The following is a 23414-nucleotide window of genomic DNA, read 5'->3' on the forward strand; positions in this document are numbered from 1 at the left end:
ACAGATTACGTTTTTATGTATGGAACATATATAGTAGCTAGTGTATAGAAAATGATATTTCTTTAAGGATGAAACGTTAGTTAGCTCCAGCTTGACTAACTTTAACAATACAAATGCTGCTTTCACTTTAATGCTAGTCCAACAATATGGTGTAATAGAAATAGTGTAACACTTTTCCTGAAGTATGAGTACTTTTGATATTTTAAGTACAATTTGCTAATGTACTTTTACCTAACTGACATTTAAGTGTGAATATCATAAAAGGAATTTAGTTGGAGTGACCTTGAATGCAAAAAGACAGATTTCTTTACAAAAACAGTCCATGGTTGTAAGTACATAATTGTTTACTCTGATGATTTTAATATTGTATAAATGATTCATTAGCTCTCTGCTTTCCCCGTTTGCTATACTTAATATGCTTTTCATTTCCTAACACAGAAATATAAAGTAAGACTTGTCTAAGTGTAGACAGGCAGCGAGTCCTTCTTAATCCCCACGTGGATGTGACGCCACAAAAAACAAGTGTTTGCAGCTGCCCCCGGCCCCAAAGCAAGCCAATCTGCATACATCAACACACAAACACACACACACACACAAACACACACACACACACACAAACAAGGGCACCCACCGCCTGGTCTTCATCAGGCACCGTTGGCACAGCGCCCTGACACGTCGGCACGCATCATGGGCACAAAGGAGCGAAGGAAACCCAGACAAAAAAAAAAGAAAAAGCAAAGAAAGACAAAAGAAAATGAAAGAGGCTACAATAAACACAGAGGAAGAAACAATGCGCAGACGACGACAGAGAAATAAAGGATGAAGGAGAGCGTACCTCGTTTCTGATCCTCGCCAAACAGGGAGAGCAGGAGGGATGTTTCTCCTGATTGCTACAGGGTCTGTCTGTCTTTCTGTCTGTCCTTCTGTCTGTCTTTCTGTCTGTCTGTGCATTTGTCTGCCATCTGACTGCACCTGTCTGTCTGACGTCTCATTTATAATTATAATTATATTATTATATTATAATGTGCCTTTGTGCTTCGCAGGGACAGTGTCCTGGTGTTTTTTACATCTTAATATGCAGTGTATTGTTCTATCTGTGTGACAACCTGTCTGTCTGGATGTGTCTCTCTGCATTGGTATGGGATTCTGTCTCTGCATGTAATACTAGTGTTTTTTCTGTATCTTATGTCATCTACTGCCACATACAGTCTCTTTTTCCGTCTGTCCGTCTGTCTGCAGTGTTCCCCCTCTACAAACACACACACACACAGAAGCACAGATGGACAGACAACTATGTTAGGGCTCAATGGCACAAAAGCAGTCAGACGCCATAGAGCAAAAAAAGGACACAGACCCCGCAGGAAGTAGGGGCGACATGTTTTAAGAAGTTAAGCAGCAATCTTGGATGACATGCAGCAATGCACAACAAACCAATTGGAGATGAAACCTTTTTTTTTATAAGCATAAGAGATGATACAAGATTAAGAGATGCACAGGCACCCCTCCGTCCATGTTTGGACATAAGCCAAGTCGGGTATTCCACACCGACCAGATACCCCTTGTTCAATCCCAGCATGCCTTGGCACGACATTGAGTGACTGTAGTCGCAACAGCAAAACAGAGAAGAGACAGGAGCTGGATCTCTGCCATGACTTGCTTGTAGTGAGTTAATGAAGCTAGAAAAGCTTGGACGCACTTCAAGAATCAATTTTCATACACACGCAGTGGGGACAATAGCCAGAGCCAGCACAGACTGCAGGCATATTGAACACGTCTTTCATATTTAGTTCAACATGTTCCTAGCTACATGATGAAAAGAAAGCCCAGCAAGTCAAACAGCTGGAAAACTAGGCGTCTTTGTTACGGTTTAATTGTCTTTTTCTGATGTCTTCATGAATGTTTTAGTGCATTTTTAGGGACTGCAGGATCACGGTGCAAGGAAGAAAATATCATTCTTGCACGTGGGCGTCCTTACCTGGCATGTAAGTGATGAGTGGAGGAGGGGTGTTGTTGCATTCAGTTTTTGGCGAGTGTCTGAGATTTGGGGATGTCTGGGTGGATCGGAAGCTAGCATGGTATCTGAAATAAAGGGTGAACAAAGAGGAGGATGAGGAACTGGAGATTGGATTGAAAGGATGAAAAATAAGCCGAGGAACGAATACAAAAAAAGAGTGCAGAGATAACGAACATGTTATTTTAAGGATCACTCCTTAAATGCTTTATCATCTATAGAAACAACTTAATAATCACGATTTTGTCTCAAAATGAATGTTTTTTTAACTAGAAAACAAGAAAAAATGCTGACATTTTGATCACTGCTCATAGGGTAAAAAATAAACTGTTACATCCACCAAGAAGAACATACCGGCTCCATTTGTTTTAGATAAAACTTGGTTGAAAGTTGTACATGCCAAGGAAGAACCTATTTGGACCACTATGTATAGGCCTAGTATGACATAGTTGAATTAGCATTGATTGATTGATTGATTGATTGATTGATTGATTAATTCATTGAAAAGTTTATTAACAGCTTGTATATTGGGTACAGTACAGTACAGCTCAAAACATACAATTGTTAAGGGGATGCAGACCAGAGAAAGACTTTCGTCTTGTTTACATCAGGGTCCCCCATTTCCAATTCATCATATCATTTAAGACATATAAGACATATTTGACATACAGATGGCTTATTTACAATTTACATACAGGTGGTTTTTTACATACAGATGGCTTATTTACAATTTCATTTTAGATTTCGTTCTAATACATCCTAACCGGACATTTAAGACATACCAAGTCTACAGATAATAACAGAGTCTAAAATGCGAGTATATACATAGATGGGGGGGGGGAGCTGTCCATTGTACGACAGGTTGAGATTTGTACTATTACCGGAGCCAGTTTTGCAATGCTCTCCCCCGAAGGTGCTCTTTAAGAGAGGTTTTGAAGGTAAGTATAGTTTTACTTTCCTTTACAGTTGTGGGAAGAGCGTTCCACCTTGATGTGGCATAATTGCATTAGCAGTTTAGCTTGCTAGCTTCTTGGATTCTGGTCATAAATCATTAAAAGTCTTAAGTGATATTAAAATCTCACTGTGGTTCTGTTTAGACATAGATGTGAGTTCTTGCAAATGTCATAACCTTTTATTAAAATCTATCTGAAACTCTTACCTCAACTTCCTGTTTGGCGCTGACCAGAGCCGACCACAGCCACTTTGTGACGTCAACGGTTTTTTTCAACGTGACTTTAACATGTTATTTTTTGAAGGTTTTTGCAGCTTTCTTGTTTTTCATGTAGTCCAGTAATATAAGGTGCCATAATGCTATCGCTCAAAACGATCAAAGCAGATATTTGCCAATAATAATTACATCTGAATAACAGAGACCAAACTACAACATCACATCAAATACTATGTAAATGTGTATTAATACCAATTTAAGAATGTATACAGTTTTGTGAATCCGTCCAAAATATACATACTTTAGTCATGTGCTTCCACAGCTATTCCCTAGTTGCTTTGCCAGGAAAGAAGTAAAGGAAAAACGATAGCTTGTAGGTGCTGTAAGCTTTTTCCATCAGCAGAGGGCAATACAGCAAGTAATTACAGTTGTCTTTTGCAGTACAAGTATACCTGAATCCACTATAATTAAATACATGGGGGAAACCTTTATGCTCGTCATTAAAAGGCCCCATGCCTTGCTAGCATGCTAAGATGTTAGCGTCTTCTACATTTTTAGACTTGTTTACACTTTTTTTTGTGCTCAGTTTGTCTACACCCTGATTTAAAAAAAATGTTTGTTATTGTGGCTGTTTGTTCTTTAATTAAATGAAACTGACAAAATCAGGTGCCATCATACTGGCATGCTAACATTAGCATTTTCTAAATGTTTACATTTGTTTACACTTTAAAACCCTTAAACACTCTAAAAATAAAAATGTTTGTTGGGTTTTATTCCAATACAACTTCTTTATTTTGTAATGTTTGTTATTGTGTCATGGTCGCAAAATAAAAACTAAGTTAAGTTAACATGCTAGCACTTGAATACCATACCATACCATACCACAAGCATATATAAAAAAGTTTGTTGCCTAATTAATTGAAAATGTGTTGCAAAATAAAAGTCTCTTAAAATAAATAGTTTTTTGTTTTAGTGAACTGATAATATTACTTTTACTTACTAATGGGTACAGCGGCAGAAAAACAAAACAATTTATGGATGTTACTTTTTTTTTATTTCCTTCAAAACAGGAAAAACTCAAATATCCTCTGGTTAATTATTCATCCATCCAGCAGTTGATTTTAAATTAAACATTTACAAAATAAAATACATCACAGAGGTTCAAATCATAAATATTCACAGTATGATTCCATTAATACATTTTTTTTTTAATATCCTTCACATGCACTCCTGTGGTTTTGTGTGAGGCAAATCATATTACTGACTGACCTGTATTCCAAAAGTAAGATTTCTTCCAATAAAGCTGTAACATTGCAGGTTTAGTTAATAAACCATTGTTGGTGGCAGTCCTGAGCGAGTTGAGCGTATGTGCAAATTCCTTTAAATAAATTAAAAGTTAAACATTTGCTTTCATTTACATACATCTTTTCTCATAAAGTGCTGTTCCTTCACAGTTTGTTCACTTTTGTTTTGGATGCTGCACATTTGATATTATCTTAAGGCGCTACTAAATGTATCCTGGGAAAAAATATTTGAAAAAACAAAACGAGGCACTTTTTGCACAGAGAAAGGAAAAACATAATTCAAGTAAGTTATATTTTTCTTTTATGACAGTAAAGACAGCATAAGCATAGTTTCGTCCACGTCCCCGCTAATCTCCTCTTCCTCTCCATCTCTGCTTTGCTTTGAAGTCTTTTTCTTCAGCCCTTCTTCTTCACACAGCTCTGGGCTGGCTTCTCTTTTCTCCTTTTTGCACTTCTTTTGTTTCTTCTTCTCTCTCCTCGCATCGTCCCTGCCATTCTCCTGGCTTGCGGATGAGCTGTTGCTGCTGGGCCTCTCCATTTCCTCCAGCTCTCTTCCTCCCTTTTCTGGGTGATTGTTGTAGAAGTCGGGATGCTCTTTAAATGATGAGTCCAGTAATGTGTCTATAAACGTCTTGTGGGCATTTTGATCAGGCAGTTCAGGAGCTCTCTTGCTGAGTTTGTCTCTCCGCTCCATGTCATGTGACGTTGAATAAGAGGAGGAAGGGGGATTACTCTTATGACTCCTCTCTCTCTCCCTGTCTCTTTCTTTCTCCCCCTCCCTTCTCCTCTCTTTTGATATTTTTCTCTCTTTCTTCCTATCCCTTGATTTGTCGCTCTCTCTGTCCCTCCCTCTCCCCATCCTTTTCTCCTCGTCTCTGTCAGTTCTATCTTTGCCACTAGAGGGAGCCACACTTCTCTGTGTACTCCACAAAATGGGGGTTTGATCTTTCTCCGTTCCTCTGTCAATTTCCTCTGATGTCTCTGCTGTGACAGACACTGAGGGCGAAGGCAGATAAATAGCAGGAGCATCATTTTGAACCTTAAATGCTCCTTTTCCTAGCTGATATTCCTCAGAGTCTTCCTTCTCCCATTTGGAGTGAGGGACCTGAGACAGAGAGTGGAGGCATGACTTAGATTGCATGCAATATATGCTTAAATGTTTTTATACATTATACAAATGTTAATTTTCAATTCCAATAAGTCATGAGGCGGTTCCCCTTACACATTTTAAACAATCTGGGTTTACAAACAAACCTGTGTGAGTACGAGCTCGTCCTCTTGGTTTGCAGCGATGTCCTGGGATAATTCCTCCAGAGTTTTCAACACTGTCTTCATCGCTTGATGATCCTCGCAGCTGCTGTATTAAACATTACATCAGAAATTAAAATCAACAGTAATTTGGAGTCAACCATTTTTTACTTTGTATCAGGGGGCTTTTAAAAACTGAGTGTTTCCTATTACTGCTAGTTAAAACCAGCAGTCAACTAAAGCTGCTTCACAGGAAATGCAACATATCATATACTTTGAGGCGGTGGCCCCAAGGCTTTGGAACAAACGCCCCCAGATAATAAAAACCTCTGCTTCAATAGAGATTTTTTAATGGGCAGTTAAAGACCCACCTGTTCCGACAGGCCTTTGGGTCGTCGGAGGAGGTGAGTTAGTAGCGGTCTATCATTGGGTTTTCATCCTATGTATTACCTGCTGCCGTTTTATGCCTTTTATTCTACATGTTATAGTTGTACTTTGAATTGTGTCCTGTGTACTGTACTGTAAAGCACTTTCCGTGTTGAGAAGGGTGCTATATAAATAAAGTTTTAATTACTTATATCTAGTGCAGAGATTAGAGCAGACAAAGCAAGACAGTCATTTTTGTGCATCTTTTGACAATTAATCAGTTTTAAAATATTTGCATAATGGTAGGATAAAGAGTAAAGCAGAAACATTCTGACCTGTCATCGTCCACCATGGTGTTCAGTCTGTCAAGGTGGCTCTTGTATTTGCTGCTCTGTGAATTGGACATCCTCGTATCCTGTTCTTGTTCTTGCATCATCCTCCAATTCAGTAGCTCCATCAGCTCGTCCTTTGACTTCCCCGGCAGGTTTTCTATGTTGTCCTTGAATGTGCTTTCCCCCTCGACTATCTCCTTAGTTGTACTTGCGAATAACTTCATCTCCTCGTTTGGCACCTCTTCTCCTTTGCTGGCCTCCATCATGTCTCTTTCATCTGGATGTTTTTCCTTCTCCTCCTCCACTTCTCTGCAGAAACTATGCCACAAGTCAAAATCCTCCTTTTCTGTCTCCTGTTTCTTCTCGAACAACTCTCCCTCATCATCTCTGAAGGTAGCTTTCTCCCATTTCTGTCTTTTGTCTTCAGACACCTCTTCCATGTCTCTGCTGGTTTCCTTATTTTCTTCAATGTTTGTCTCTCCTCTGTTTAACCTCTCCTCCTCTCCATGACCAGCCTGAATATCTCCCTTTATTTTTCCTTCAGACTTTTTACCTTCCAGGTTTATGTTGATGCTAATCTTCTTCTGTGGTTTCATCTGAATGCCTCCCTCCCAGATGTCTTTCTCTGCCAGAGGCCAGGTTTTCCTCTCCTTTTTCTTCTCCGTCTTATTTCTCTCAAATGGAATTGGGGATTCACTGCTGCGAGTTTCAGGGTCTTTCCGGCATTTGCTGCTTTGAGCTTTTACAGAATTTCTCTCCGTGTTTTCTCGTTTTCTTTTTATATTCTCCAATCCTGAAGCTCTTTTACCTTCAGGGTCTCTGTATCTGTCTCTATCCACCCTGCCTGACTCTTTGCTGGGCTTGTCTTTGTGACTTCTCCGTGCATCTCTCCTGGAGTCTGAATGTTCGCCTCTTCTTCTTTCTTTCCCTTTTTCCAAACTCCTTTGTTCTCTGCCTTTTCTTTCATAGTCTTTATCCGAACGTTTAGCTGGTTTCACAAGCTTTTGGACTGGTTCTAAGGCATCGTTGGCTGTTGCTCTCTCTGGTCCTGGGCTGCCATCTTTAAAGGGGTTTGGTCCAGTTTCGTGGCCCCTTTTTCCCTTTCTGTCACCTGTTGAGTCAGGGGAGGATGACTTTTCAACTCCTTCCTCCTTAAGTTTCTTCACAGTCTTTTGCTCGTGTTTGACCAAATTCCTATTGAGTTGCCGCTTTTCACCTTGGCTCTTTTCTTGCGGTTCCTCGCTGCTTTTTGGAGGTGTGATTGGCCGGCGGCTGTTCTTCTCAGTTCGCCTTCGTTCATACGTCTTCAACTGAGCTCTGTCTTCGGATGGTGTGGAGCGCCCGTCGCTGGACGACTGAGATTGCGGGGAGCGGCTGTTGTTAGACGAATGAGACTGAGACGAGCGGTTGTCGCTGGATGTCTGGGACGGCGTTGAACGGCTGTCACGTGAAGACTGAGATGGAGGGGAGCGGCTGTCGCTGGATGACGGAGGAGAGCGTTTGTCCATCCGGGCGCTGAGTCTACCTTGGACTCGCTTGCGAGAATCCGAGTTAGCGTGCGAGTAATTTTTGCTTCCTTCTCTGTCCCCCCACTGAGGAGGATGGGGGAGACTGAGAAGGGGAATAGGCATCTGGTGGAAGTGTCCAACATAACTGCTAAAATATTTATCACACCAGTCTTTGTACTCCCTTTTCCACTGCAGGAAGCGCTCTTGGTCCATGCCGCTACTTTGATTTACATGCGGATCGTACATGTGACTTCCTGCTTCCCTCGGGTGATGCTCTCCTCGCCTCCTGGAGTCGTAGCTGCCAGAGACAGACGTCCTACTTTGGTGGCGACTGTTTCTGCTGTGATCTGAAGGCGACCTGGACCTGGAACGGTAACCCACTTGAGGTGAAGAGGACGAGGACGGAGTTGGGGAACGTTTGTAACCATAGTTATAGGAGCGGGAGGAAGTAGAGCGGGGGTGGGGGACCCTGTGGTGGGAGTAGGGTGAGTGGGGCCTAGAATAAAAAGAAAGAAGAAAGACTTTAGTTGTTGTTTAAAAAAAAAAGAAGAAAAAAAAAAGGAACAACTAATAACTTTAGCTTCCAAAAAAACATTAATAAGTCAGAAATGGATGATGGAAGTATTTAGCTATCTCACTTCTTTCTCATTAAAGGTGGGGTATGTAATTTTGGAGAAATCAGCTCGAGTGCGCTAGAATTTGAAAATACACAACTGGAAAAAATCTGCCACTTCCTTACAGAGCCCTTCCTCCAACACACACGAAACCGCACATGACCAATGAGGGCACGAGATAAGTTTGTGCACAGATGGAAGGCTGACGGGCAGGTAGGCCATCCAGTTATTTTAGCCGGGCCGGCTCAGATGATTGGTTGTGCTTTTTAAAGCGCCACGGCTTCCACAGATGATATTTTTTAATGTATTTATTGTCAAAGCATTTAATATATTCATTGCTATCGGGATGTTAAGAGCATTCCATGGAATATAACAAAAAGTGTTTCTGAAATAAATTACATACCCCACCTTTAAGTGTCGCCTCACTTTATTTATTCCTAGATTTCTTTATTTTACCTTTTTTTCATTTATGAAGGAAATCCAAACGATAAAAAAAAGTAGTTAGGTAAACTTGAAAAAAGGCACAAATACCTTGATCTCCCTTGGGACCTGGACCGGGATCTGGACCTGCTTGAAGAGCGCGAGTAGGAGCGAGCAGACTTGGACTTAGAAGACTTTGAATGAGAACCAGAGGAGGTGCGTCTGTGGGAAGATCCTCTGTGAGGTGACCTGAAGGACAAAGATAGAGGAACAGTTTTTATTTCATATTACTATCAGTATATTATTCCTTATACTACATTAGCTTGGCCGCTGTTACTAAACTGATCGGAAAATACCAATACACAAAGTATTCTCCATGTTTCAATAACGCCACTTATACTTTAACCTTTTTTTTTTTTTTATTCTTACTTGAAATTGTAGCAAAGGATAAAACCAGCAAATTCCTTCTCACTAATTGAATATCCTGTGATGTGTAATGACGTACCTAAATAATAATAATAATAATAGCTTGGATTTATATAGCGCCTTTCAAGGGGCCCAAGGTCGCTTTACAAGTAATATGGCAAAAACAAACACAACAAAACAAAAGTCAGACAGACAAAACAACAGACCTCTCCTTCTTTCTCTGCATGTACCACTCCTTGGGGATGAGCGCAGGGATGGAGGTGGAGGGGCACAGGGGAGCGATGGGGGCACCCGGGAGGTTTGGGAGCGTCCAGACGGCAGGTGGGTATCCAGGAGGGTAAGGGCTGAGAGGTGGAGGAGCTGTGAGGAAGGTGTGGAAATGAGGGGGGGGGAAGAGAGGGGGAGGAGTCGATGGATATGGAGAGGAAGAAGGAGGACGCTGCTGGGTGTTCAGCTCAGTCCAGCCTCCCGGGGGACAACCTGAGGAGGAAGAGGAGCTGTGGGAGGAAGGAGAAAAAGCATGTCAATATTGAATCAGTGGGCACAATACAGACTAGTCATCAAACAAACACTTCACTGACCTCTCCCAGCACGTTGGTGGCCCAGAGGGTCTTGGTGGTGGATCTGCAGAAATAAATGGTTGTGTTATTATAGTTCTCAACATAATGATAAATAAATGTAAATGAATTGACAGAAAGCGGGATACTTTCACATTGCAAGCCTTAGGGCTCAATTTGGATTTAGTGCTCAAAACAGCTTTTTTAAGCATATTTTAAATGTGGCAAATATCTGATGTAGCCACCGTCAACAAATAAAGTGTTGCTGTTATCAGGGCTAATGAATGGAGATCTGACCTCGAGGTCACATTGCAAAAGAATAAGAGCTGTATCTGATTAGGGACAACGTATAAAAGTGCTCCCCTATCATAATTGAAAAGATCAGATACCATGTGATTTGGGATGAAAAAACAGATCTCAGTCATATATGCGCAACAATAATGTTTGCCCACAGTCTGAATGTAGTCACTGACCTGAGGAGGGCTGCTGTTGATTCACACGGCCTGTCTGCGGCGGCTCTGCCTCTGGAGTAAGGTTAACCTGAGCAGATGCAAACATTGTAAATTAAAAACAGAGGAAGTTGTTGCAGCCAGTGTGCCTGTGTGTGTGTGTGTGTGTGTGTGTGTGTGTGTGTGTGTGTGTGTGTGTGTGTGTGTGTGTGTGTGTGTGTGTGCGTGCGTGTGCGTGTGTGCGTGTGGGTCTGTGTGTGTGGGTCTTTGTGTGTGTGTCTGTGTGTGTGTGTCTGTGTGTGTGTGTGTCTGTGTGTGTGTGTCTGTGCCCTTGTGTGTGTGTGTGTGTGTGTGTGTGTGTGTGTGTGTGCGTCTGTGTGTGTGTGTGTGTGTGTGTGTGTGTGTGTGTGTGTGTGTGTGTGTGTGTGTGTGCGTCTGTGTGTGTGTGTGTGTGTGTGTGTGTGTGTGTGTGTGTGTGTGTGTGTGTGTGTGTGTGTGTGCCTGTGTCTGTGTGTGTGTGTGTGTGTGTGTGTGTGTGTGTGTGCCTGTGTGTGTGTGTGCCTGTGTGTGTGTGTGTGTGTGCCTGTGTGTGCCTGTGTGTGTGTGCCTGTGTGTGTGTGCCTGTGTGTGTGCGTGCCTGTGTGTGTGCGTGCCTGTGTGTGTGCGTGCCTGTGTGTGTGCGTGCCTGTGTGTGTGCGTGCCTGTGTGTGTGCGTGCCTGTGTGTGTGCGTGCCTGTGTGTGTGCGTGCCTGTGTGTGTGCGTGCCTGTGTGTGTGCGTGCCTGTGTGTGTGCGTGTGTGTGCCTGTGTGTGCGTGTGTGTGCCTGTGTGTGCGTGTGCGTGTGCGTGTGCGCTCACCAGTGGGATCAGCTGTGACGGAGCATCAGTGAGCTCTTCAGATGAAACCGGTGCAGACGGGGCGACAGCAGCTGCTGAGTCATCGTCTGTCTTTTCTTCAGCCTCCCTGAACAAACAACCAAAATGTTACAGCGCCACATGAACGCAAATCAGGGTGACTGTTTATCAGTTCTTCTTTGCCACATGATTCCTCAAAACTCAACTGTAATATGGATACAAAGGGCTATTCCAAATTATTGAAGCTACCAAATGTTTATTTTATGCAATAAAAATAGATTTTTAAGAGGCCATTTTTGTGTGAATATAAACCAATTTCCACACAGGGTATTTTCCCAGAGACCTCTGTCCACATTGATAACACATTAACAACATAACATTACCAAAATCACCTTCCAAATACCAGCCAACATCTGCTTTTTCAGAAATCAAACAGAAGGGGATATCAACTTTAAAATCTTACGAATAATAACTTTAAAAGTCACAAGTAGGTTTGACAACCAGGGGAGGCAGTAGAGCACCATATATTGATGATACTGCTGTGTGAGTGTGTTTAAGTGTGTAAGTACTTCTCAGGTGTCTCCAGGTGGCTTTGCACAGGCTGGCAGGAAGTGCTTGGCGTGTTGGGGGCAGAGACGGGGCTTGTTGGCACCTGAGAGGATGGTGGTGTGTCTGCAGCCTGTGAGTGTTGGCGGAGAGGGTCCTAAACAAAGGAGAGAACCAGGCTGATTTAGTAGGATATGCATTTTTTTATACACAGGTCAATTGTTTTACTATAATAAAAATCTCCCATCATCCTCTATCTGGTTTAAGGAGGAAAAAGAATGGAAGGAAAAACATTGCTTTATGACAGTATGTGTCCTCTAATAAAAAAAAACACGTCATAAAAAAAGAAAAGAAAGGAGAGAACAAGGAAATATAGCAGGAATCAGATGTAGAAAAGGGATTCGGGGGAAACTTCAGCAACAACATAATAATGAGCAATTCTAAATAATATCTAGACAGGAAAATATACATGCACATTTGTTGCTGAACATTTTTGAAAACTGCTTAAAACTTGCAGTATACTTCACTTAATTTGTTTCCCATGACCAACATCTGATTATGAACAAATATAACAGTAATTATTCCCTTTGCTCCTGAGTCATGCATTATTTCTGCCTCCCTGTTGAAACACACCATTATGAGGTTTACCTGCTGTCTGTGGTTTAAGAGGAGAGGCTTCTGAGGCTGGATCTGCACGGTGAGAGGGGGCGGGGTGAGGGCAGGACTCAGGGTCGGGGTTGGATTTTGAGATTGGGAGGCACTGCATCCTTTCTTCAGACTTTTAGTGAAGCCTTGCTCTTTCTTAAAAGTGTCCACAGCCTGGGTTGGGAGAAACAGTTACTATAACATTTCCATAATGAAGTCAAAAACTATGAAAATTCTGACACTGAAAAATAATTTATTTGTCCCACTATGGAGAAGTATGCAAAAGGATATCTATAAAGGATTAAAAAATATATGATACTTAGACCAAACATTAAAAAACATTTACCTAATTCCCCCAAAAACTTGATTTTGAATTGAATAAATATTTCACCTGTCGGAGAAATTTATTGGCTATCAGGTTATCAGGTGAGACATCTGATTGGCTACAAGTGGGGCAGACGTGATCCTCTGAGTCCAGCAAGGCGCTCCGAATACCTGAGCAAGAAAAAAAAAAGTAAAATGGAAATGTAGAACTTTCAGCTTACTTTTTCCCGGAGACATTACATAATATTGATTTATTCCTTGCTGTGTGTGTTTAGTGAACACTCACAGTCGTCGCAGTAGCTGTTTCCGCAGCAGGGTATGACCACAGCGTCGCTCAGCAGGTCATGACAGATGAGACAGAGCAGCTCCTCGGGGACAAGCTCCTCCTCGTCCTCTGACTCCGAATGATCCCGGGGGACGAACGGAGGCCTCTCCTTCTTCCCGATGGCGTACGCCTCACTACAGAGACACCACATTTGCTTTTTATGTGTGTGTTGATGGTGACTTGCACAAGAGTGCCTCAGATATTAATATATAATCTGTTACTTTTTTTTTTTTTTAAACTAAGTTTGTACTTGAATATAGTTAAGTTGATGTATCATTGTTATTACCAGTAAAATGTGTAACTTTACGCAAATGGGTATTTACTTGATTTAAAAAAACGTTTTTGTCACACAAATGGAAATGAACACTTGCAACTGCAGAGTAAAGTATCATTCATTTTTCAATTACACAGACCTTAAAAAATATATAAAGAATAGTCAATACAATTACCATTAATAATGTTTGGGATAGAGCCTAAGATTAGTGCAATACTTACTTTACAAGAGACCATAACAGTTAAAGGGAAAGAAGGGAAGTATGTATATAAGGCAACACCTAAAGTTTTTTGTGCTTCAAGTTTAAGATGGGGAAAAAAAAAAATAAGAAAAGAAGCTAGCAGTTTTTCCCTATTTCCAGTCTTGATGCTAAGCTAACAGGCAGCTGGCTGTAGCATGTACATTAGACACACAGACATGAGCTGTTTTAATTTGCTTATATAACTGTTAGAAATTAAAATCAATGTTTTAATGGGGAAATGTAGTTTAAACATGCCGTCAGTTTTAATGCTCTTTTATACTGAAAAACCAGAAATTCTTGTGCACAAGCAGTTAAGCTTTTATTCTGAAAATCCTTCATCTCCGGTTAGCATTTAGCATGTGGCTAATATACGATTTCCTAAAGAGGTGAATTTAGTAGCGAAATGATATGGAGTGGTGCAAACCGAAGCCTACTGATTTAACACTACAACTATAGATGTCGAGATACTACCATGCTGAATATTAAATGAAGGTACAGTTTATTTGAATACATTATTGTTTACAGACGAGAGTAGCATGTGACAACATCCGGAATGACCGGAAACCAAACGAGCCGAGAAGTATTGTTTAGAGTATTGATTACAGCGTTTAGAATGTGTTAAATGAAAAGTGATGAAAGAGAATATGAGGAGAAACGGCGTGTTAAGCATATATTGAATGTGAAAAGAACCTATCCTCTGTTTAAATGCAATAACGGACATTGGAGACGAGGTGAGCCGGCTGGCGGGGAGGAGCCAGCAGAGGATATATAAACAGCACCGGAGGAGAGATCCATTCTCTTCTCTTCCCTAACGAGGAGCGGATCACAGCTGTTTGTCTGACTGAACAATATCATGCTTGTGACCAACCCGCGCCTTTTTTAATTAAAGTACCCAATTGAACTTTCACAGAGACTCCATTTAGTCTCCTATTTTAAAGCTTCTCTCCTGGTCGGGAGAATAACGAACACAGTTAACATAACTTATATAAATAAATTGTCAAACCAATCTTTTAAAACAAAGAACACTCAAACATAGAATATTCTGTCTCACGCGTCTATTGTAGGAACCGCGTAACGTCCACAGCTGGTCAGCATGGCTCCCTTTACGGAGGGATCGTCCACTTCCATCATGAAGGAGCGAGGGATGCCTGAACTTTTCTTTAGTTTCATAGGGGCTTCCTGGCTTTTATCCTGCTTTCAAACACACGTCAACATTTAGTGCTAGGGTTTACAGTCAACAACTAAGTACATGCTAGCTAGCCCTTAGCATACAGTGCACACAGACACATGCTAACAACATCAACACACACGTTTCTAAAATAAATACTGGATATATGAAATATAAAGAAAAACACACATTTACTTAGGTACTGTATTCAAGTTTAATTGTAGGGTATTTGAACTTGACTTAGTATCCTTTAGTATTTGATTTATATGCTACTTTTTTCATCTATTATACTACAATTGTAAGCACATACTGTACTTTTACTCCTTTTATTGATAAGTTACATTGCCGGTTCATATTATAAATAGGCCTACAACATACAATACAATAAGGATATACTATTATGGATTAGGATGAAAGTTAAAAGAGTGATTAAAGGTGGTTAAAATAACAATGAAAAACACATTATAATCCAGTGATATCATATTTATTGGTCATTCTGCATCATGAGTACTTCCAGTGTTGGCACTTTTAATACTTAAGTGAGTATTTCTACACTGCAGTATTACTACTTTTAGTTGATAAAAAGACCCGAGTACTTGCTCTTACCGCTGTGCTTGGACAATTCCTGATGTGGTGTCCACTTCCTTGACAGCGATAACAGGTGTAGTTTGCAGGTAGCACAGTACCAGGCTTCTTGCTGTAACTAGAGAGAGAAAGAGCAAGAGAATGAGATAAGGATGGATGGAAAAGACAGAAAGAAGATCAAGTTGAGTAATGGAAGTCAAGAGTGAAGTTAAGACATGTTGACACAGAATTTAAGAGATTAAAACACAACTGAGGTGACTCACTTTGTGGGGTCATAGCCCGTCTGATTCATCATAACTCTGATCTTATCCTCCTCTGACCCTTCCACATCAGCCAGGTTAGCCATCTGCATGTGCACACACACAACACACGCAGGTCAAAGAGGAAGCGGACTCACTTGAACCAGAATAAATATTTAATAAAAGAAAAGAGTATACCTTGGAGAAAAGGGGTAAGGCTCTGGAAGAATTTAGGTCATCCATCTGTTAGAATTAAACACATAATCACTTTCACTGGTGAAGCGATTAGAGCCTCCAGGTTACATGTGTTCGAAAGGATTGAGAAAATTGGGTTTTTATATTGTAAAAAAAAAAAAAAAAACACACAAAGAAACTCCAAAATAATAACTTGTTGTCCTACTGTTGTTAACGCTTTACCCCTGCTACCTTTGAGGATTTACTCTAAGGAGAAAGTAGCTGCTGTGTGTCATAACTTTACTTTAATAACAGTTTGAGCCGAGATCAAATGTACACCAGAATCCAGCAGTGATTTTCATACAGAGTGGATAATAGATGTCTGTTCTGATCCCAGGATTACTGACTCAGCAGCTCCTGCTATTTCTAGTAACTCTGAACATAATAATGCGCTCTAGGAATTGTCATTTTGTCGGATGGAAATAATGCCCTCCTCCATCACCCAAGTTTGTCCAGTAATAGGTATTGAATTGTGCCCAAAAGGATGAATCATAATAACGTTGGTGATCCCTTGATTTAAAATCTAGCATTAAAAATGTAAATGTCTCTAGTAATGAAATCTCCAACTCTAACAAATCACTTTCCGCCTCAGCTGTGTCTAGGCCTAAATTACAAATTTGCTAACAGGCTATGCTGCAAATTTCCCCTCTGTGGGACTATGGTATTCTGATTCTGATGCTAACTGAGAGGACAGGGTAAACATTGCTCCTTTGAAACATTCACATGTTAGCATGCTGATATTAGCATTTAGCCCAAAGTAATGTAAACTTCTTCTTTTTTTTTTAAAAAGAAATAACATTCCCAAATTACAACATAAACGGTACAGTCGGGTCCACGTTTTTAACTACTGATCTCTATATTCACAGAGTAGTGTCACTACATAGATTTGACCAACCTCACGCAAGCCAAATATACATACACACATATTATAAATTATAAACGTAATGTACTTTAAAACTTAAAGTTGCCACTTCACATCTACACACAATTGTTTTTCTCTTATATACACAAGGTTATATAATGACTGCGCTATATCAGATTGTAAATGGCAGTAATTAAGCTTAAATCGAATATATCAAGTTGCATTATGGGAAATGTAGGATTGAGTTTTTTGGAAGTTTGAGAGAAATGGGGGTATAGGTCAGGATTTATTTTCCTTTGCTAATTTGATGTTCATTGTTTTTCCAAGATTTCTTTTTTGACCCCACCATCTATGTTATATCCACCATTAAAATTGCTGCATTCCTGTATGTAAAAGTTCAGTTTCATTTGTCTTTACTTGAGATGGAAAATGTGGATACAAGATTTTAAAGATCAATCAGAAATGATATGGAAGTAAGTCAAACACATAATCAATACATAAGACAGATTCATACAAACAACTTTATCTTTATTGGCAGAAAAAACACAAAAGTATAAAAAACGTTTTGAAGTCCAACAGACAGACTTTATAAATTAAAGCCATTATTATCATTACACTTCTGCTATTGAGAAACCAGAGAGAATCAGGTCAGTGCAAACTACTTCAAGTGAAGAGCTTTGGAAAAGTGTTTGAGTTAGTGGACAGGATCAAAAACACAACTGACACTGCACACAATAACAACGGTGCACCACTGGGTCTTTATGAGGAATGGGTTAAAGAGAGGCTCTGCTTATGAGCTCAATCTGAAACACTGTAAATCCAGCATTAATAATAAACCGGTTTTATCCTGTTGTAAGGGAGTTAGTAGTTAGTGTTGAATTTCTATTTCAAAACAAGCAAACTTTAATTACATTAAGTTTTTTATTGGATGATAAGAGTTTGGTGGCTGTTAAGGATACAACATGTAGGGCATCTGTTCACTTATTCTGTAGATTTAGGTATAATAATGTTTTATTTGGACAGATTTAATAATTCAGTGGGTTCAGTCATATCTTGGGACCGAATTAGATCCAATACACTAAATAAAAAAACTAAATTAAAAGTGTAACTTGACTCAAGTGTAAGCAGGTATAACAAAAAAAGGCACATTTTAAAACTGCTAAATACTTTTAATTGAGAAGTACTGCACACAGTTTCACAGTAATTAGTCATATATTTATTGTATGTGTTCTACGCATTGTGTTATGTTTGAGAAAAGTTTTATTATATTTCTATAGTTGCTCTAGTTAAATGTTTATTTCTCCTATTATATTTATGTATGTACCGTTATACCACAAAGCAACTTTGGATATGGATTTTATTTTATAGGACTTTTACTATTTGGATACTGGTGTTTTGTTACTTTAACTTGAGTAAAGTATCTGCATACGTCTTCCTTGGCAACTGAACAGTGGTTGTAGACAGAGCAGCTCTTAAAACATCAGTTAGGGTTATCAGCTGTGAGTAGCTGGCCTGCAGGATAAAGTTTGACCCGCCCGAGCTGCGCTGCACCCCCCCCCCCCCAGATAGATAGTGGTGATGTCGAGGTGACACAGCAACGTGTTAAATAACACGTTGCTGTGTTGGAGAGCAAATACACTTTCCCTCATGGTTCATTGTTGATTTCTATTCTATTCTAGTCTAACTTCAAATGTATTCATTCATTCTAAAATATGATTTATATAAGATCAGTGTCTCTCTGTAAATGAAATCCTGACAAGCACACTACTTCCTCTTTGCAACAAGAAGTGAAACTGCGAAAAGAGGCTTTACGTTTTTGATTTAGGGTTTCATTTGTTCCTGCTTATGTTCAAGCAGAGATATGAGGCCATTTTTAACAACTACGTGTGTTTAGTGGAGCTGTGGGTGAAGAGGTGCGGTGGGATTAGGGTTAGGTTACGTACTGCTTTGAAGGCTCCAAAGGCGTTGTTATTCTGGATGTCAGATCGCTCACTGAAACAGAACAATACATTCATTTCAACAGTTGTCCTTCACATAGTAAAACAACCAAAGATTAGAACTGAAATATATAGAACAACATATCTATATCACAACAAATAAAGGGAATCACTCAATTAATACTTTCTAAAGACTCTAAAGTTTTAAAGGTGAAAACACAGAGGCCTTTCGCCCAGGTTTGGGTTAAAAACAAGTCAACTTATTTTAACATAACTAAAATGACATCTTTCCCTTTAACCTAACAAAGTAGTATTGTCTAAGATCTTTGCAGTGTGGGATTAATGGTTTCACTCCAGGTGGTGATTTCCTACATACCCAAAATTCCCCTAAACAAGATATAAACTTGAATGATATGAACATGTTAAAACATGAGTTGATTAGCCAAAGAAATATAATATTTTTCTTCAAAGAAACTTTGACTGTATGTCGGTTATTTCTATGAGATCTCAGTGTCATCAAGACTTTAAAAGTTGACCTAGTTTACTGAACAATAAAACAAACAATCCTCGCTACAATAAACTGACCGATAAATGGCAAGATAATTACTCACAACTGTTTATTTTAACAATGAGTTTAAATTAAGGGTTTGGGTGTACTTTGTAAACGCCTTTAAAATGACTCAAAGTTAAGTCAAATGAGTAAATGTCAGTCTGCCCGTGCACGTGGAGAATTGATTTGCTGCATTCAGTCTTGTGGGTGGCGTTGCACCTCTGTAGCTCTCATTATTCTCCACCCGTCTGCATGGTGCTGCTGACGGGGCTAATCACATGACCGCCAGTCTGTTCCAGTGAGGTCTTTCCTGCTTTCCAAGCACAAACCCCACACACTGCTGGCTGTCCTGTCAAAGCCCGACTAATATCTGGGTAATCCCTGGGAACGTCACCCTGGAGTTACATGGAGTTCCACTCTTTCCCTTTTTACTGTGAGCATATTTTGTCATGGAAGTGTTACGCAATAACCCAGTGTAATCCACATTCGACTATAACTGAAAGATTTAGGTATTAATCATCGCGATCATGTTTATAGCATTTCTTTCTTCACCACTGTGATCAGACACATTTCTACTCAAAAACACAACAAAGGCCTTTCCTATATTTTGTTAACCTGCAATCTACTTTTATACTGCTTAGGGTCTACATGATCTGGTATTAGCGCCTGTGCCATATTTACTAGGGCTGATTATTTTCATTAGCAATTGATCTGGATATTATTTTGTTTGTTTATTGTTCGGTTTATAGTCTCAGAAAAAAGGGGAAAATGCCCGTCCAAATTTGTCAATGTCAAAGGTGATGTATTAAATATTTTATTGTTGGTCAAAAACCTGAAGAAGAAACAGAGAAAAGCCAGACATAATTTACATATGATAGAGGCTGAAAACAGCAGTTTCTGCCACTAGCATGAACAAAATATTTGTTATAAGAACTAATAAACAAATCAATGTATCAACTAATAGCTTCAATTCTCACTCAAATGTTATTTATCTATATCCGAGTATCTTGGTGTAGTCCTTTAAAGAGTGAACTTACATTAAAAAGGTATCTCGTATGCCGTATGGATTGTTAGAGATATCTACAATAATATTAGTGCAGGACTTCAGCTATGGGAAAACGTTTTGACACTTACAGGTTGCGGGCCTTGCTTGAGTTTGGCTTTCCTCCGACGATGGGGATTCTCCTGACGATGACGGAGGAGCCTTTGGGGATCGAACCATCGTCATCTGTGAACTCTGAGAGGGAGCGGTGGAGAACGTGAGAGTTTTAGTTGGATTGTTTTGTTTTAACATCATTGGCTTTTTTGCTTTTTAAAAAAAAAATGACTCGTTAGCAAAATAGTTACATTACAGTCAATTAAGCAGATTAGGGACTTCATTCTTGTAGTTATACAAATTTGCTTTGGATATGATTATTCACATTTCGACACAGGATAATAAATACTTTATATTCATTTGTACATGGTAAACTGGTTTAACTTGTGAATTAAACAAGTATTGACACCCTTTATATCCTTCAGAAAACCAGTCTGCATGACACAGCACTTTTATAAGACTGACATCCGATGCAACAAGCCTGAAAATCCTTCCTATAAAAGCATGATGCTCTTTCTTTTCGATTTTACTTCACTTTTAATAAACATGTCTGTAAACTCTTACATAACATCTTAACCTTTTTTTGTCCTCTGGGTTGGGCTTTCAGTGGAAACACATTACTCAGAATATGAAGAGTTTACGAGTTTATCTGCAGGATATTGGTCACACACTGAAGTGATTTTTATCATTCATAGATGATAATCAGGTTTTATCTGCATGTCACTCTTTTTCTCAACTTGAATTATTGAGTTTAACATTTATTGCTTACCACTGATGATTCATTTGAATCCGTGTGTGTGTGTCTTGACTTTTGGTCATGACTAGTCTGTGGTCCTACCCCACTTATTCTATTTTTACCCACATCTCTCTCGGGACATATACGTGACCTGCTGATCCCCCATCACCATGCCATGTAATTAATGACACGAGGCCTGAATGCAGCAGGAATGTGGCCCATTCATTAGACCCCTTTCTGTTCTTGCTTTGACTTTTTTTTTGGATCCCCTGTCAAACTAAAAGACATGACGCACAGCTGTCAACCCTGAACTACGTGTTTAAAGGTACTCAGATCTTGTACTTAAGTAAAAGTAGGAGTACCAGAGTGCAGGAATACTCTGTGAGAAGTAAAAGTCCTGCAATAAAAATGTTACTCAAGTAAAAGTAGAAAAAGTATTGGCACCTTAATTAAAGTACTCATTATGCAAAATGGCACAGTTCAGAATAATATATACGATATGTTTTGATTATAATTATTGATGCATTAAAGTGTTATCACACAGCTGGTAAATGTGTAGCTAGTTTGAATGACTTTGTATACTGCAGGGTAGCTTGTGAATTTACTCAGGGTGTAACTTAAGTCTTATTTAAGTGTTGATTATATTTCAGATTATGAATCCAAATCTGCAAAGTAACTCTAGCTATTGGTAAATGTGGTGTAGTAAAAGTACACTACTTACCTCTGAATTGTAGTGGAGTAAGGAGTCAGTCCCTCAAATGTGCACTTAAGTAGCCTACAGTACTTAGTAAATAGTAGTAGTAAATCTACTTAGTTACTTTTACACCGCAGCTCATTCACATTAGACCCCTTTTTGTTTGACTTTTCTTGGACCCCCTGTCAAACTAAAAGACATGACGCAGCCCCCTCTAACCGCACAGCTGTCACAACTGGACCACGTGTTTTCTTCCAAAGTTCAAAACCTCCAGGATAAACACAGCGTTATCCCCCCCCCCACACACACACACACACACACACACACACACACTACCATGCTATTTATTACCTTCTTTATTCTGTGCGTTGGTGATCTGCAGGTCGCAGTCCCCGGCTCGGAGCTTCTCCCTGCCCATGATCTGCCTCTTCAGGTCCCTCAGCGTGACATGCAGGCCGTCAAAAACCACCGTGTCGTAGCTGAGTTTAGAGGAGAATTTATAATGAACATGAGTCATGCTGAGGTGAAGCAGAAACCTCGCCCTACACTGTCAGAAAACCGACAGTTAGTCCAACGGAACACCTGTGCTAGTTGCTATGGGAGTAGAGAAAGTTAGCCAACGTTCACTAGCGTTAGCACCGGTGCGTAGAGCGTCTAATAATAAGCTCCGTCGGTGATTAAAAAGTCCCCGTTAAAGTGGCTTTCACAGGATGACATGTCCCGGTGCCTGGTGAAAAAGCAGCAGTGACTCAAAACCAACCACACTCCGTCAGTTTTCAGTCAAATGTGAACTTTTATTCCTCCCAATGCGGCTATGAAGCAAAGCTGACAGAAACTACCAGCTGTTTCCACAAGCAACGGCTCGTCAGCACGGTGCTGCACCAGCTGATGCTGCGTTCAGGGGATCCACTCAAACGCAGACTTTTAAGTTTCAAAGTTATTATTGCGAAAATGTTAATGCCTAATAATATCCTGTAAGGTTGAAAGTTATTGTTAACTGCTAAATTCGCTTTGTGCTTCAATAAACTGTTATTTTTTTCAACTGCATTTGTCTTCAGTGCATTTCTTATGCATCAGATGTTCTGTTATTTTCAGTACTTTAAATGTATCCACGTCATACTCGGCGGCCAAGAAAAATTTAATTATGTTTGTTTACTGTTATATTTGCAGTATACGTTATTATTGGGTATAAGTCGAACTAAACAAACTCCCTTACAGAAACATTTGTAATGGTGTCTAAAACTCAATGTTGTCTGACGTCATGCCTGCACTTGACTGCACATTTTTTGGATTTAGAGATTTGCAATTTTCCTCCCTATACCTGAAGGCAGCATCTTGCCTCCTGTGCACCTGTTTACAGTCTATGGTTTGAACCCTATGGTTTGAACTCAGGGGACACCAGGCAGCCTGGCGCAAAGAGAAACAGATTCACACCTAATAAAGAAGATTAAGTAATAATGGCTTTCACTTAAACAACTTTTTCTGTGGAGATTTGATGGCTTGATATTGTTTTTTCCCCGCTAAACTGCATTGTAGGGAGTCTAAGAAGCCAAACAGTCTACGTTAAAGGACCACAGAACAAGTTGTTTTAATACAATCATTTTCAAATCAAGTTAAAGGTTGACTGCAGTCCTGTTTCCTGTGAAGCCTAATGTCTCCAATAGATGGCAACAAAGTGTTATTTATGATGATAACTGCATG

At 39.8% G+C, this 23414-nt stretch overlaps 1 protein-coding gene across 4 annotated transcripts; it reads right to left on the bottom strand.

The window, feature by feature from the left end:
• Positions 1-4210: 4210 nt before the first annotated feature.
• On the bottom strand, positions 4211-22585 carry LOC307015353 (uncharacterized protein). Of its 4 annotated transcripts, XM_079643886.1 has the most exons (20): positions 22441-22582; positions 22065-22192; positions 20322-20424; positions 18644-18692; positions 15803-15847; positions 15629-15711; positions 15387-15483; positions 14664-14803; positions 13059-13231; positions 12840-12943; positions 12452-12622; positions 11827-11960; positions 11261-11366; positions 10428-10494; positions 9979-10021; positions 9604-9894; positions 9083-9220; positions 6433-8433; positions 5738-5840; positions 4211-5588 (listed from the first exon to the last, which is right to left on the bottom strand). In XM_079643886.1, exons 2-20 carry the CDS (start codon positions 22129-22131, stop codon positions 4785-4787), a joined length of 4719 nt encoding a protein of 1572 aa, XP_079500012.1. In that variant the 5' UTR covers positions 22132-22192; positions 22441-22582; the 3' UTR covers positions 4211-4784. The 4 variants fall into 4 exon arrangements, with proteins under 4 accessions (XP_079500012.1, XP_079500011.1, XP_079500010.1 ...); XM_079643885.1 differs by having other exon boundaries at positions 5738-5837; positions 22065-22585; XM_079643884.1 differs by having other exon boundaries at positions 22065-22584.
• Between the last annotated feature and the right edge of the window lie 829 nt (positions 22586-23414).

The sequence above is a fragment of the Notothenia rossii genome (assembly GCF_949606895.1).
Source record: "Notothenia rossii genome assembly, chromosome: 8".
In the NCBI taxonomy this organism is placed as follows: Eukaryota; Metazoa; Chordata; class Actinopteri; order Perciformes; family Nototheniidae; genus Notothenia; species Notothenia rossii.